At 35.6% G+C, this 16,990-nt stretch overlaps 1 protein-coding gene across 1 annotated transcript in view; it reads right to left on the reverse strand.

Moving 5' to 3' along the window:
- EML5 (EMAP like 5) overlaps window positions 1-16,990 on the reverse strand; it is a 102,923-nt gene that overhangs the window by 68,020 nt on the left and 17,913 nt on the right. Inside the window, exons 2-5 of the mRNA XM_035539456.2 lie at window positions 13,001-13,160; window positions 10,043-10,141; window positions 9,364-9,432; window positions 7,451-7,636 (exon numbers count right to left, since the gene is read on the reverse strand). Coding sequence (XP_035395349.1) covers window positions 7,451-7,636; window positions 9,364-9,432; window positions 10,043-10,141; window positions 13,001-13,160 — 514 coding nt within the window. The remainder of the gene's footprint in view (window positions 1-7,450; window positions 7,637-9,363; window positions 9,433-10,042; window positions 10,142-13,000; window positions 13,161-16,990) is intronic.

The raw sequence follows: 16,990 nt of genomic DNA on the forward strand, positions 1-16,990 counted from the left end.
CTAATACAAGTTTTAAATATGAAAGAGCCAGAATTGGAAACACAAACCTTAAAAGAATTTTTAATAGCACGGGTTTTCGTGAAAGCTGCGAAGGAACTAAAAATGACACAAAGGAGTTTAGGTTCTGATTTGTGGCAACTTAACTAACCATTTTTGTCTATTTCTATTCAAGACAGTAAGTAAGGAACCTATACAAAACAATTCTCAGATTACATTAATTCAGCTGAGGGTTGAACAGATGCTAACGTACTGTCAGAAACTGAGTTACTTGTCAAAATGAGAGCTCTAACACAAGAGAAAAATACACTAGTTTAACTGTACAGCCAGAATTAAACTGAAGGAAAGCAGTTCAAAAGTCTGACAGTTTGCAAATCTGTCTTAATTTCTTTTTGTCATAAGCTAGGTAACTAAATACAGTCAATAATAAGAAAAATTAGGTGTCTGTACAGAATTTTAATAGTTTAAAGATCATATCTTTTTTCTTTAAAAATTGATAGTCTAATTTCATAGACTGGACTCCTCAAACATTACCATGATTCACCACTACAAACTCCTACAACAACCATTTACTACTTCAAGTTAATTCCTTGTATGGTAAATCTGTGCAAATTTATAATGCACACAAATGCTTCACTTTTGAAGATACAGACTACAGTACTGAACTGATCAAGTACTCTTTGTCCACCTAACTCAAAACCCACACAATTCTTGGTTTGCAACAAACAGTAAGTTAAGAGAATTGTTTCAATACTGCTTTCATTCTGATAATGATGACAGTGATGATCATAGTGATGCTGCTTCTTGCCTCTAGAAAGTTTAGTTTCATTCCTCTTTCCTTAAGGCAGGATCCAACTCCCCCAAACGTCAGATTTCCACCAATCTCCATTAGGAAACAACATTTTTCCTAACACATTTTCTTAAGCTTACTTTGATATATGTTTTCTTCAGCAAAGGAATAGTCAGGAACATGTATTCTACATATTATTAAAATAAAGTTACCATATTCCATATATCCACTAATAACAAATGTAACTGCAATGTATTACCCAAATAGCAAATACACATATTTTTTGTTTATGTACATACACAATTCACCACCAGTCTAACTTGTTTTTGTAAGTATTTAATGCATTGCATTAAGCAAGATTACTGCTAGGACAACTTTGGCTAATAAACCTATAAAAAATTTTAAAATAGTTCTGCATTTATTAGAAGTATTTAATATTCAGCTACAACAAATGCAAATAGGAAAGCACTGAAAATTATGGAAGGAAAATCTGTCTTCATAACTACTGCCCAAAAGAAGACAAAACAACTAATAATACACATAAATCCTCTATAATATAGTTCTGAATTTTCAATTCTGTAAAGGAATAAAAGCAAACTTCCAATAGCTTCCTTAGTTGGGGTCTACATTTTACAGCAATGAAGTACAGCATCCTCAAAAGTGAAAGCAATTTTCAAAGGAGAGATGCTTTTGAAGCCAAGTAAAGTGAAACACTTACAAAACTAATTAGAATCCAGTGTTGTGGTTTCTGACAATTTCCAGGTTCTTGTAACTATTCTCTCCTACCAAGCTGTGCTTTCTTCACCAATTATAATTAAACAAAATATCAGAATGCACCATAGTGAAATATGGACTGTTTGCTTCTCTAGCATTAGGTAACAAGCATATCACTGTTTCAGAAGTTGAGAAAAACTGAAAATATAAATCTCTCTCAGCTTTCACAAGAAAAGCATATTATTGTTAAAATGTTAAATGACAATCAAGACTGAAAGACCAGGGTGACAGAACTCAATTTTTTGACATGTAACATCCATCCTCAAGGTACTGACTTCTAAGAGAAGATGTATTTTCAGAAGTAGCATGTGCCTAAAGAGAAATGTAGTGCAATTTTTAAGTCATAAGCAGATTAGAAGGCTAACTCCCATATCTCTAATGTTCTGTAAATCCTCTTTCTTTCTTTAGGAGCCTAAAGATTTTTCAAAATACAACCCAAACTCTATTTGCTTCTCTGTGTCTCTGTCTGTGTTTTCCTGCATTAACCTTTTAGCATCATTGAGCAAATATAAGGCTGGAGGAATTTGGGCTTATTTTGTACCATATAATGAGTTTTGCCCACGTTTTGGCATATTTAAATCTTTTAAAGCTCTTTTTGGAATGCAATCTTGATAATAGAATTATTCTTTTTTCTAATTATCTCCTTCCAAAATCCATGGCTTAATTAGTCCATATTAAAAAAAGAATCAGACATTTGGCAATGTGGGAAGCTGGCTAAATGTTCTGAAGATAAGATCAAGTGGATCCAGGATTAATCTGTTTTCCATTTCACAGAATATCCTTATCTTGAAAAGGACATACTGGTTGCCAAGGAGATTTGGCAGATGTTGTGCTTGCTCAATCTCTTGAAATGCAATAGGACATCCTCATTTCAGTGTACGTGCCACTGGAATAGTAGAATTTGATGGAAACTAGAAAAAAGGTCCCTTACTGTGGGAACTGTAAATATCTAATGGAGGAAGCTAAGCTGAGCTACTTAGCTATTTAATGGTTAGGCCCGCACTTAGGGGAGAAAAGACAGATTCTTTATTCTGGTAGCTCGACCAGTCATCATTCTTCCACTATATCTTTCCTTTTAGGAACTGTCAGGATTATTAATGCAAAGCAACTTTGGAGTCTTCAAGTTTCTCTTTATCTTTCAATCCGTAATTGTCATTAACGTAGTTTGGGTCTTGATGGTCACTAGTCTCCCAGCAGTAATGAGGCAAACAATTGCACTGACTTTGTTTGATCTTAGTAAATAATGTGAGCAAATAGGATCGCTTGTGCTTCTGAATCAAAATAAAAGTCACCCATCTTAAAAAATTACACAATTTGCCATATGGATCATCATCTTCTGTTACTGATTTTTCATTACACTTCCTAAAGAATGGGAAAATTCTGGAAATAAATTAATCAGCAGTCTTCTCAGAATGCAAAATATTTCCAACTGTTCCAACATAACCTGCTGGTGTTACATCTGTGTTCCCTCAAATTGGAAAAGAGAAATTAATGAGAGCAAACAAAAAAATAAATCCCCATATAGACCAGAAATGATACTTGAAAGACGGAGAAGTACAACAAGAACTTGTCAAAAATTTGATCTCTACTGCATGAATATTTTCCCACTGCTTGTATCCAAGAAATTTGCAACAGCGAGGTGCCCTGAGGCTTCCTAGTGCTTCTGGACCTGTCTTGCCTCCAAGGGACAAAAATCAATTGTTAATTTATCTAAACTCAGTTATTTATATAAAATCCACCACACTAGTTCTAACTATGCAATTCCTAAAAACAAGTAACTGCAGTTAGCTGTAATTAGGACCAAGCATTCATATGGAAAACAAGTGATTAGTACAAGCGATCACATGGAAACTTCAAGCATGCTCGAAAAGTAATTGGCTTCTGAGCAATATGGAAAACAGAACCATTTTGCCTGTTCAGCGCTTCCTTTTTAGTCCTAAATACAATTCAGGACACATACGCTAACATATAAAGCGGGACATATATTGGGCACTTATTCTAAGACATAGCCTCTCCCACTATATACTGCACAACAAGCAGATGGATTGCAAATATTTAAAATTAGCATCTATACATTTACAAAGGAGAGCCACTACTGGAATTGAATCTTTGTATCTAACGAATTATCCATACAACAGTTGAAGAATGGGCATATTACTCTAAGAAAAAATAGTTGTCTATATGCCTTTCATTAGCTGAAATGATAAGTGGACAGTTACTTTCAAATTCATGACCAGCCTAAGCAGTAGGAGAAAAATACTGCATGACTTAATGTGTTGGTACATGATACCAGCTTAAAACCATTCATTTAAGTTCATTATATTGTTTCCATCTATATTTAATCAGTGTTCAGCCAGCTGACATAGGTGTGCAATAGTTCTAACAGGGTGCCTGTTATTTAACCTCAAGCCTGTTATTTAACCTCAGTTTCTGACATCAATCCACACAACTTTAATGTGTACCTCTGAAACACTATCTCAAAATAAATTATTCAGCTGCTGAGAAAGCATCTTATGTACATTTATTATGCAAGGCAAAAGCATAGCACACAAGAAACATTAAAGCATGCAGTGTTTTTAAACAAGCATAATATCTTGTTTTAATACTTGAGTAACATCTTGAGTCTGTTTCAGGTACTTAATAATCATGGACTACCTTGAATTTAGAACCTCTAAAATGAATTAAAAATAGATTCTATAGTCTGTTGGTTGCACTGGTACAAAAATATAACATCTGATAAAAGATTTATTTTTTTTTTTAGAGCCAGAGTATATATTGTTAACTTTCCAGAATCAGATGCACTGTCTACAAATAACCTCCTGCAGTCCCAAACGGCACACCAGTGCCAATGAATTTTCATATATTTTCATGTTGCCTTGTTTTTTCACTCCCTTTTAAAATTTTCACTATTATTATTATTTAGGGGAGATCTGCAAAACAATTCCACAATTTCCCACTGCAATACAGTGCTCCCCACACATCCATTTTGTGCCTCTTCATCCCTGCTCATTTCTATCTTTTCCTACCTTTCACTCCTACTTCTACATTCAGTGAACTCTGCAGTCCTTTTCCAACTAATTATCCAGTCATTCAAACATGTTCTTTGCACGTTACAGTTCTTAGTATTGCTGTAACAGAAGACAGATAATCTGGCTTAGCTGTGAGTTCTTATTTTGCCTGCTAAAGTTGCTATCTATTTCCTCAGCTGCTTTTACTGGAACACACTGAACCACTCTTAAAATTAAGGATGTCTGTTCAGCTAGGGTAACTATAACAGTGGCAGTCAAACTGAATAGTACCTGTTTGCTATATTAATGCAGACCACTGCCAGCTGGATGGATTGTGTCCCCACATCAGTAATATTCTTTAGAAAATATTTTCCTGTATCCAAGGTACCTACCATTTATGTTGCAAGACAGGAATACACAGTACTTTATGCAAATAATGAGACATGTTTCCCTTGAATACATTTTCAGTCTAATTCAAGCCTGTTGAGGAGCAATGATGAGGCACGATAAACAAGCACACAGGGATAACAATTCCAATAATAGCACACTGAATGTAAACTTATATAGATTCCCTACTACGTACACTCTGTGCTTTTAACAGCATATGCCCATCACAAATGTTATCATTTACACCTGCATTTCCTTTTTATGAGAATGGACAAGTTAGACGTGACTTTAACTGTAAAATATGATGGTTATAGTTTGGTATGTCCGAAGAGGACCTTATTCCAAGCTGTTATACTTTGTGCTTACAATAATCTGACAATTATCCCTTTAACTAATATTTTATTAAGAAACAAGGTTTCATTTTGTTGGAAAGTAAGCTTCCAGAAAAAATTTTACCGTTTTTTTTTCTGAAATTGGTGAGATTTGTAGTGACTCTAATCTCTGGTGAAAATGAATTCCAAAGCCATGGCCTAGTGAACCTACTTAAATTTTCAGCACTGCAAACTACAATTTCATTGAGCCGAAACGACAGCCAAAAATAGAAGGTTAGATAAGACTTACTCCAAGGTCACCTGAGCTCTGTCCGCTGACTCTACTGAAGATAAGGAGCACAGCACTTCAAATTTGATCTTGTGTTCAAGAAAAGAACTGATGCAGCACATATGGTAATGGAGCAACAAGCTCTCATCATCTTGTGTTTATCGGTTGGATCATTTCAAATGTGATCCCACATTTATATTCTTCATAACTAGATTTTTATTCATAATCAGATACACTATATTATATAGCTGTCTGAAAAAAAAAGTAGTCCAAACCCTTTCAAATTTTAAGTATATTCAACAAGCTGCAACCATTCCTAAACATACATTTCTCAATCATCAGTAAATTAAGTCTCCTTACTACTGACTGACTCATTGCAACCTTTCCCACATATGTATCATTCATCACCTTTTGTCCACTCCGTTCCACCTAATCAAGTTATGGAGTGGTTGCAACTTCAGTCACATGCATCATCCCATCCAGTCCAAAACACTTTCTCATGAGAAAGAACAATTACCTATTATCCATTTTTATCCAGAATTTCAAAGCAGGAATATCGGAAATCATATGTTTGTATTTTCACATTATTTTAAATTGTTAATAAGTGAACTACTTCAAATATTATCTAGAAAGTACAATACTTTCCAAAACTAAAATCTACCTCCAACTAGCAAATAATACAGCTTCACAAAGCTACTTTAGCAGTTTCACATCTCACAGGTTAAAACAACCAGAAATTGATTACCTTTCTTTTTCACGATACTTTGACACATTAGAAGTTGAATCTTGCATTAAATATTACTGTATTTGACTTACCAACATGAGAGGAAATGAGGACTCTCATAGTTTGACACACACAAATGAAACCGCAAAATCCTGATTTTTTTGCTGCATGCCTTTATTACAAAACCATATACTTCGAAAGAATACTGAAAATATACGAATGAATACTTATGCAACAAAAATACAATCAGCTCATAGCTGCATTAAACTTTTGGATTAAGAGAAAATCTTACCATGCACTTCTGAAAAAAAAATTAAACTTTGTGAGATGTCTTTACTTTTAAAAGCTGTATACTGTTCTAAAAAGCTGAAGTAATATGGTAAAAGAGAGCAACATAGGACAAGTAAGAATGATTGACTCAAGCTAAAATGACTAAGCATGTCTCGACAAACAAGGTATGTGTTTGGGCTTAAGCAGTCTGTAGAATCAATGGACTTTAGAGAACTACCACTTGATTAGCCAGTAGGACTCAATTCACAAGATCACAGAATAGCTGAAGTTGGCCAGAAACTCTGGAGGGCATCCAGTCCAAACTCTGCTCAAAGAAGGGTCAGCTAATAGCAGATTGCCCAGGGCTGCATCCAGTTGTATTTGGATTATTGCCAATGAAGATACATGGATAGACACTCCACAAGCTCTCTGGGTACCTATTTCTTTGTTTCATCACCCATTGACTAAACATAGGAGTCCAGGCCACCTGATATGCTTCTGGATAAATTAGACATCCACAAAATACAGTTAGATGATGTAGACCCATATTCAACTCTGGTATCTAAAAATGTCACTAGACACACGGGCAAATGAACAGAGCAGTAGGTGTCTATTTAAGGGAAAATATAAATGCATTGTTTACAGACTAAATCCCCATCGACTACAATGGGAAAAATACACAAATGGACATCGAAATGCATTTCTCGGTCTAACGCTCCCTTTCTACCATAACAGAAATCTTAAGCAAGGGAAAGAAAAAGCAAAACAGAAAGATTAGACATCATTAGTCTCTACCATGGGAACTGCTTAGGAGCAAAGACCAGGTGATCTTGCACCATCCTTTCTGACTCTCAAGAAATCTGTTTAGCATTTTATATTAATTTAAAGAGATATACTTACAGCATGTGCTCCCTGTATTGTCCGTACAAGGTTTATTCCTTTCCACACATAAATATCACCATTCAGTGCACCAGAATACGTCACTTCATCTCTTGCACAAGCTAGGCACAATATAGTTTGGAGATCACCAGTTTTGCCAAAAACACCACGTTTTGGTGTCAACGAATTGCCACACAAGCTCCAGAACTGCAAGATAAAGTGATTTAGAGAGATGGATATTTTGCTAATCTCCTATAATTTAACATGTTCTTCTGAGAGAGAAATACTTCACTTTCAAAGTACATCTTCCATCTCCTTCTCCCTGCTTTAGTTCTCCACTTGGTTAACAACCTTTTGTTTAGTTAACCGAGTTTACCTTTCCACAAAATCTGCACTGTGGACTACATAGGGAGGAAGGAGTTTCCACGTATCAGTATTAAAAATCAAATTGTAATTCTTTGACCAAATTATAATTTGTAAATCAGCTGTATTTTCAGTTATTTTGGAAAAGTGTTTCATAATAGAATTATCTGATTTTTCTCTGATGCAAGACACAAGTGATGCATTTTCACTTTGTAAATGCTGCATTTATACTTTACACATTTAAAGATACAATCTGATCTCAGAAATTTCTGATAAAGTTGTGACTTGCTGTGTTTACAAGTGGCTGCTCTTATTACAGACTTAACCACTTAGGGTCATACAAAGTAGCCGTCTTTCATATTCCCATCAAACCCTGATGTTCAAACACATAAGTGTGCACTGTAAAGTCAACAAGCTGTATCTCTACACCATTAGGATTCAGATTTTTATTTAAAAGTTTTCTCTAAGGAAACATCAATTATTTTTAAAATGCCTTTTTTAATTAAAAAAAGGTTTTGTAGATGTTTTAAAAAAGCTTAAAAGTTGCTCAAATAAGCTTTTCTTATATAGATGGATAGGTTTTGACATGATAAAGCCACTGTAAATATATTAAATTGCAGCTGGCAAATGTTAGCATATTATTGGCACAGTCCTTTTAGATCTTGAATCAGAAAAAAAATATATCAATCAAGCTCTTGGAAATCTGTAAATGACGCAGTAAACACTATGCTCAAAGAGCTATGCAATCTAGCCAAGATACTACAGGCTTTTTCCAATAAACCATCAATATATCTTAATCTAAAAGTTCCTTTTAAGAAAAAAGCAATATTTTTTTCCCCACCATAGGACCCTACACATAAGAGCAATACAGAACTTGCAAGCTGCCATCTACTGCTGTTATGTGGTAACACAGAAGGCAGTGCATGGGATAAGGGAGTGACTTCCTTTAGGAAACATATCTAATGGCAGCCAAGCATTGATAATCCTGCTGACACAATTAAGTCTGAAAAAGCAGCTGTTTCTGCATGTCAGTTGGCACATGCATCAAACGAAGCAGTGTTTTTACAGAACACTCTGTTTGAAGAAGACATGGCCTGCCCAAATCATGAATCCTGTTGTTTTGAACACTCCTTGCCCATTACAAAAGCAGGAATAGCATGCAGAGAAAAAGGAATTAAACAAAAAATGTTTTTCCTTTCTCTTTCCATTGTATTTCTGTATTCTCGCAAACTGTAAGAAGTGCATTCTCAACTCATTTCACCTCACAGTTAGGTGCATATTTTTATGACACCATCATCCCATATGATACTATTGACAACTCTTTTATTCTTTCTGCATTTCTGTCTGCCAGGCCACAAACTCTTTTGAGCAGAGGTTGTCTGCTTTTCCACTGTATATATCGTAACATGCCTAGTGCAGTCATCTGTGATCCATGAGTGCAGTCCTGAAATAGTAGTAGTAATCCTATGAAGGACCTTTCATATTATATTCCTTTCAGATACATACTCCTTTTAGATTCCATTTTAATCTATGAAATAATTATTTGTATTTTGTATCATTTCTTACATTACCTTGATGTGTTTGACACCACAGCTAACAAGCTTGTTTGGCTGGTACAAGTCCCAAGAAATATCAAATATCTGCATTAAAACAAAACAAAAACAAAACAAAAAGAAAAACCACACCAATATCAGCAGAGATGGTCTTCCCAAGGGACAGTGAAAACAGTAAGAACTTGTACCAAATTAACAGACCATCTAAAATGCTTTAAATAGAACTACCAGAATGACTTCTTTATCCCTTCATTCAACAGTGAAGTTGAAAAAAATGTAATTCATATTATTTGTTGGTGTTTTTTTTTTTTCTCCTACACTAATTACAACACATGAAAATAACAACAGAAAGGTTCATTTATGAAAATCTAAGAGACTAGAGAAATCTAAGAGATAACTTGCAAAATTAAGGCACTTCTTAGACCTTTCCCAGTATGGAAAATCAAAATGCAATTCTTCTACATGCTCACAGTCTCAACAAAGCATACACAAACATATGAGCTACACATTTTATTTCAGAAATAAATTTATGTATCTTTCATATCTTTATATATCTTAATACAAATCCAAGCTTTATGCAAATTCAGTTTCTGTAACGTAAAATATTTTTTGTTTAGACAAAGCTCTAGTACGCATACACAGACATGGTTTAACAAATTAAAACTACATTGACACTCAAATTCGTAGTAATACTTACTCTGTCTGTATGACCAGGAGCCATTGATAACAATTTTCCTTTTCTCCAGTCCCATACACAAACTGTGTTTTTTGAATCCAAACCAACTGAGACCAACCGCTAAAAATAGCCAAATTAAATAAATAAATAAAAATAACTCAGTATATTAGTGAAGGCTAGAGTAAGAACAACTTGAAAGAACAAATTCACAACAAAGTTGAGTAAGAAACAGTATCTACACTTTGATGTAGAAGAAAAATTTACCATCTTATTCCAAATGACGAGAGCTTTCTCTCTTCAGTCATGACATGATCATAAAGTAAGGTTTTCTCAGATAACAACATATTTTCTGATTCATAATACATTATTGTATATAACATACATGGCAAGCAATAATCAGGAGACATTTGCAAAAACAGATAACCTCTCTAAAGTTAACGAAATTACTTGCATTTACTTTGAATTTCATATAACTTGCAGAATTCAAGTTATTTATTTAAAAAGTTCAAGAGATACAAAGAAACAAAAAAAGATTTTCTTCGAACTTCTTAGAAACAAGAGATTTAGAACAGTTAGAAGAAGTCAAAAGTTTTTTGCTTCATTCTTCAAAACAAGTACGAGTAAATATTCCTTTTGGAATCCTTTATGAAACCAGAATCCAACAAGGTCCCAGACACACTGGTTTCATTAAGTACATTCAGAAAGAGTTTGACAAGTTAAACTATAAAACCAGAAAAGACAAGAGATTGTACCAAGAAAGCATAGAAAAATAAAAGTTTAAGATCCTCCTGTACTCTGCAGCCTGACTTGTCTTCAACTGTGAAGATGCTTTGTGCAGATTTCTTGACAAACATCGCAGACCTTTTAGCCAGTAGCCCACTTACTATACTTGACAATCAGTGAAAATTTTATTTTCACTATAGAAATTCTGAGCAGAGATATTTTAACAGTATTAAAGAACAGAAAAAAATGAAGTTTTATTTTTATATTTTTATTATTATTTTTAAAGGAAGTGAAGTCTTCTTGTTCAGTTTATGCAGAAATTGTGATAATTTTGACAGATGAAAGCTTTGCAAATCTTTTCGACAAAGTTTTTTCTCAGTGTTCGGTAGCTAATACATACACATTCAAGACAAATTTAGTTTCAATTTTTATGTAGATTGTCAAAGTGAGTTTGTAACAAGCAAAAGCAAACCACAAATGTAAACTTTTTTTTCCCCCAAATACAGAAACTTATTTCCAATAACATCATTTCTTTTCTGTCTCTAAAGCTCCAAAATTATGGGAAGGAAAGAAAAGAACGTTAAATATAAGTGATCTTCATGCTCCTTAATTATTAACGCCAACTTCAATTTTTCAGATACTCCAAAATACATTCTTGGAAGGAACATCACTTTCAGTTCCAGCTACACTTCTAACAATGTCAATTCCAGACTGACTGCACAAAAAGAAGTGTAAAAGTAGACTGACTTTGCAAATGATAAATAGCCAGCTCACACACAAACAACAAAAAAATGGCTAATGCCTTACCAGATGTGAACTGATATATGTATCTTTCAAAGGCATTCAAAAGATGTATTAAATGATGCTTTCAGTTCTCTTAAGAACCTGAAAATCTTGTTACCAATCAGCATATCTCCACGGTGAAGGAGAGCTCAAAGGAGAAGGTCAAAAAAAACCCACCAACTAATGATCTCATGGAAGAATGTATTGTAAAGAAAGCTGAACTTATCTCAACACTAGGGAAACTGAAGAATAACCTTGGCGTTAGATGAAACAGCTGCACCAGCATATCACTAGATTGTCTGAGACAAATAACAAAGAATAATGTCTTCCTGAGCTAACCAGACAAGCAGGGGTGGAGCGTATACATTGCCCAACAAAAGTATAAAAACTGGACCACTAATAAAACAAACTTTGAAGAAAGCAACAGGCTTGAGCTGGCTTCAATCCATGTATTCCTTCCTGGGAACTGGGGATGCCCAGAAATGCGATGGTGAGCATTTAAGACTGGTAATAGGAGTCATGTTTTCAATGCAATTCATCTGTACACTGCAATTGCTACATAATGCTTATTTCATGATTTCAGTACATTGCTGTACCACTCCAGTAAATCAAAATCCCATGTAATGTCAAATATTTCAAATAATTAAAATCACTATCAAACATTAAACTCTCCTCATGGGGAGTATCTAGAAGAACCTCATCAGAGAGTACTGCAGTCTGACAAGTCTGGATGTAAAAGGAGAGGGAAGATGCAAACAAACATATTTTGCATATGGAGACATTTCCAGAGGGAGACAATTCTGGAGATCCAGATCTCAAAAAAACCTGTATCCAGCTTCCCTTTCAGACCATAAAATTTAAAGAAGTGCCAAGAAAAAGGTGATCATACGGAAACGCTAAGAAAATCAGAGTCTAAATTCTGACCATTTATGGCTTTTAACATAAAAATCAGTTCTGAACGTTCTTAGAACAAATCACAGATATACATTCAAATCTCTCAAATACACACAGGGAATGCATAACTGCATACTTAAAAAAAAAGAAAAGAGTTAGAGTACTCCAACAAAACAGTCTGGTAAATTCTGACCTTAAATTATTAATGCTGCCCAAGTGAGGAATTGACAAACGAGTTTACACTGACAAGAACAACACAGAGAAAAGACATCACTGTCAACTAGAAATGATGTTGTAGAAAGCAGCTGACTCTAGAAAGCTGCAAACAGTGAGAAATGAAAATGATAAAATCTGTAGATCAATCTGACAAACTCAAAGCCTCCCTACAATAATTTCAGCATGTTTTAACAGAAACAAGTTACAACTAGGCTTTCCTCCATTCGTGTTCAGTAGAGCCCCATCTGGTATCAATCATCTTAATAAGGACAGCCTCCGATCTCTGCAACAATACAAGAGCTCTCACAGACGCAGAGTTTCTTTACGTGTTTGAAAAAGAAATAAAATAAATGAATTACGTACCTGACCATCTAAATCAAAAGCCAAGCAAGCTATACCATGTGTATGAACGTCTTTCAGAACAGATACAGTTTGCACAGTGTATGAGTCCCACACACAGATATACGGTTCTTTTCCGACTTGACCTGTTGCCACCAGCACACGTTCAGGATGCAAAGCAAGGCTGCCAAAGAAAAAAAAGATACAAAATATTTTTGCATAAAACTTCTACATTTGCCTAAGTTGTTTGCATTAGTGTTTTTCGATAGAAGTGATTTTATAGTATTTTACCATTTATAGTACATTTTATATAGTTTTGAATCAGATTCCATAATTGCTGTAATATTTCCTTTAATACAGTCAATGCCCCCAACTTTCTCCAATTTGAACCTTCAAGCATTTCTCCAATTAAACTGATTGCAGAAGTTATTAATCTGCTGTTCTAAAACACTCGGTTTACCAAATTAAGTCAGATTTCCATACACTAAAAATACTTATTTTTCCTTTCTCTTTCTTGAAATTAAAATATACAAAGGACCAAGAAAAAAGTCAGTATTTATCTGTCAACACATCTATAATCAATGGAGACAAATATGCATATCCAGAAGTATTTCATCCTGCGTACACTTTGATGTCCTTTACATGAAAGGATATGAGGTATCTTCTTAAGATACCTCTCAACTGATTGTACACCAAGCCAAAGGTTAAACTAGATGCTAAGACCAGACTAGACTTCAGATGACTGAACTGACTTGATTATGTTTGCATTAGAACAGATGCAAAGAGTTCATTTTGAATAACTGTTAACTTTTCACATTGCTAACATTGCAGAGAATTTTCTTAAAGTTCATGTTTCAGAGTCTTCCGAAGTCTACAGAGCATCTTCATAACTGTGTTGTCAAATTAAGGATCATGCTAGAAAGCATGATAGTCAGCAAGGTATGGGTTTTGTTTTGTTTATGGCAGCAAGTTGCAAGGGAAGACATCTGTTGATTTATATTTCATAAAATAAAAAAGTAAGAGCACACTGCAATAGAAAACCAACTATGTTACTTGATGAGATTCTACACAGACTAGATAGAGCAGGCCAAAGTGATCTGAAAAATATCATGAGTCAGGGAGATAAACTTCCAAAAGCCAGCTACTTAATTTGGCTAAAATTTTTCCTCCCCCTACTAATCAGAGGAACGATCTTTGGAGACTGGTGGGCAGAACCACCACCAACATATACTTAACGTATTTATCTTCTCAACATTACTTGGGAAGGAGAAAGGTTGAGCACTTTGCAGTGATAAGATCTTACACCTGAAATTTGATTTTGATGAATGAAGTTCAAAGGGTGGAGACAAGGGGAGTCTCTCTCTCTCTCTCTCTCTCTCCCTCCCCCCCCCTTTCTCTCTCTCTCTCTATATATATATATGTATTTTAGAAATAGCCAGGATAAGTTTTATCAGGAAATGACCAGAGGACTGAACTCTAAAGATGTATATATTTCTTACACGTAAAAAGAGAAAGAGACAATCGTGTTAGAAGCTGTTTCATATTTCATGAGGCCATGCTGCACCATGTTCTATCCTTTGTATTTTTTCTCTTATCATATAGCATTTCAGATAGTTGCCAAATTTCACAAGCAAAATGCTAAGAGAGGAACCATTTAATCTTCAAAGTTTCCACAAAAGATAAAAAAGACTGTGGGCCTTGCAAAGTTTCTTTGGGAATTTCTCTTTCTCGCCATTCTGCATTACAGATCCTCAGTACAAGGATCGAGCAACCAATATTTCCCCACTTTGCTTCTCCTCCACTCCACAGGTATTTCTTTGGTTCTCTGCTTCCTTCTTTATTTGACAGAGCAACCTCATAATTAAAAAGCAATGCATGAAGGAACTGGCAAGCAAAACTTATGACATTTCACTTCAGTTCTGCCACCTAATCTTGACCAACACCTGCACATCTCCCAGAGCGCACAGGCAGATGGCGTACGCATGGGGAAATAAGAAAAGCATGTGGAGGGCAAGAAAATGTTGCATTTGAAATGATCTAATTTTTACAAAGACACTGTGAAGAGGGAGAGAGAAGACCAGATGGACAATAAAGAAATTCAGGAAGGTAAAGGAACTGAGAAGACTGACTTTTTTTTTTTTGTGCTTGGAGACAAACTAAGAGGAAAAAGTAAAAATACAGCAGTCTTATGACTGATTCATGAAACATGACGTCAGGATTTTTCAATCCCATACTTAGCTCTGCTACTTTCGCTTGGTGCAATTTCAGGCAAGTGAATCACTGGAACACAGAAATACAAGTAGGGGATATCAGATGAGGGTCACCACTCCACGACTGCAATTCTGATAGCCTTTATGTTTGAAAAACACTCAGGCATTGCTCTGGACATGCACACACTTGCAGAAACAGCCCCACACCACACCCTGCATTAACACTGCCTGCACCCCAACATTGGCTTACCATGTTGGCTTACCAGAAGCAAAAAGTGCAACAAGTTGCATCCGTGGTGTTCCCCAGGCTTGATTCGGGGCCAGCTCTGTTCAACGTTTTTTGTCAATGATCTGGGTGCAGGACTTGACGGCACAGAGCTGCTCCAGGGGAGGGTCAGACTGGGCATTAGGGAAAATGCCTTGACCATGAGGGTGGTCAGACACTGGGACAGGCTTCCTAGAGAGGTGGTTGGTGCCCCGTGCCTGTCAGTGCTCAAGAAGCATTTGGACAGTGCCCTCAGTAATGTGCTCGAGCTTTTGGTTAGCCCTGGAGTGGTCAGGCCGTTGGACCAGATGATCTTTGAAGGTCTCTTCCTGTTCTATTCTAATTCGACTCTATTCTGCATAAAATACTGGCTTAAACAGAAAGCTCAGATATGGGATCATGGAGAAGAAACTAAGATCCAAAGCCTGTCTTTTAATCACAACAGATAATACCACAGAATTAACTGCCCTTTATCTATCATTTCAGTCTCTACAGTAAAATTCAGTCTCTACAGTAAAATTGCTAACCACCTTTTTAGATGGTCACTGAAAGTAAAAGAAAATAAATACGCGATAAATATTTTAAATCAGCAAGCTTTTCTGAAAAAAATCTACTGTGGAGGGATTTCAGGAAAACTGAACAGCAGAGGTGCGGGCAGCAGCTGAAGAGATGGTTACCTGCAAGCACCTTTCCTCACTATTTCTTCCAACCCAAGGAGTGAAGGATTGGTTAAAGTACTACTTCCAACTTTTTTAGCTCTGTCTTTTCAGGACAGGTTGAAGAGGGAATGAGTCAAGGGACTGCTACTTCTATTATCTACACTGAGAAAAAGAAAATTGCCACAATTGTTTACGTGACTTTCTTATGAGCTACGAATGATAAGATGCTATTCCTTCAATATTCAAGTCTTAACTACTTTTACATCAACGTGGCAAGTTTCAGGTCTGAAATTTTGAGCTCTGACCAAAGCTGAAGGATCAGACTCCAGTTTTCAGAGACCTGAAGATCCTTTGCCAGGTCTTTTGTTGGACTATGAGTGATTGAGCAATCTTTACAGACATCACAATAAATACCAGATATATGGTACCTTGGTCTAACCTCCTGAGTAAAAGCACAGCTACAATTCACACATTCAGAAATTTTCATTATTAAAGCAGCCCTGAGCAATGCACTGCATGCAACTTATTAATGCAGAAAGAAAAAAAAAAAAATCTAACTAGAATAGGTGCCTAGCATAGACAAACATTTGCTATCCAGGGACTACTTCACTCATGTACATGATGCATTTAACAGAAAAAAAACAAGCACAAGATAAAAAACAAAACAGAAAACAAAACAAAACAAACAGAAAAAAACAAGCACAAGATCTCTGGATATTCCCAGAGGAGATCTCGCAGACAGCTCTGCAGAGGTGTCCAGCTACAATGCTCCAGCTGTTGGAGTGGTGGCTTACTGCCCATGGTCAGTCCCTGCAGAAAGGCAGAAAACCATGATTGGGGCTCAGCTCTCAAGAGAGCAGCCAATGCTGTTGGTGTAGGC

Source organism: Cygnus atratus, chromosome 5, assembly GCF_013377495.2.
Source record: "Cygnus atratus isolate AKBS03 ecotype Queensland, Australia chromosome 5, CAtr_DNAZoo_HiC_assembly, whole genome shotgun sequence".
NCBI classification, from domain to species: domain Eukaryota; kingdom Metazoa; phylum Chordata; class Aves; order Anseriformes; family Anatidae; genus Cygnus; species Cygnus atratus.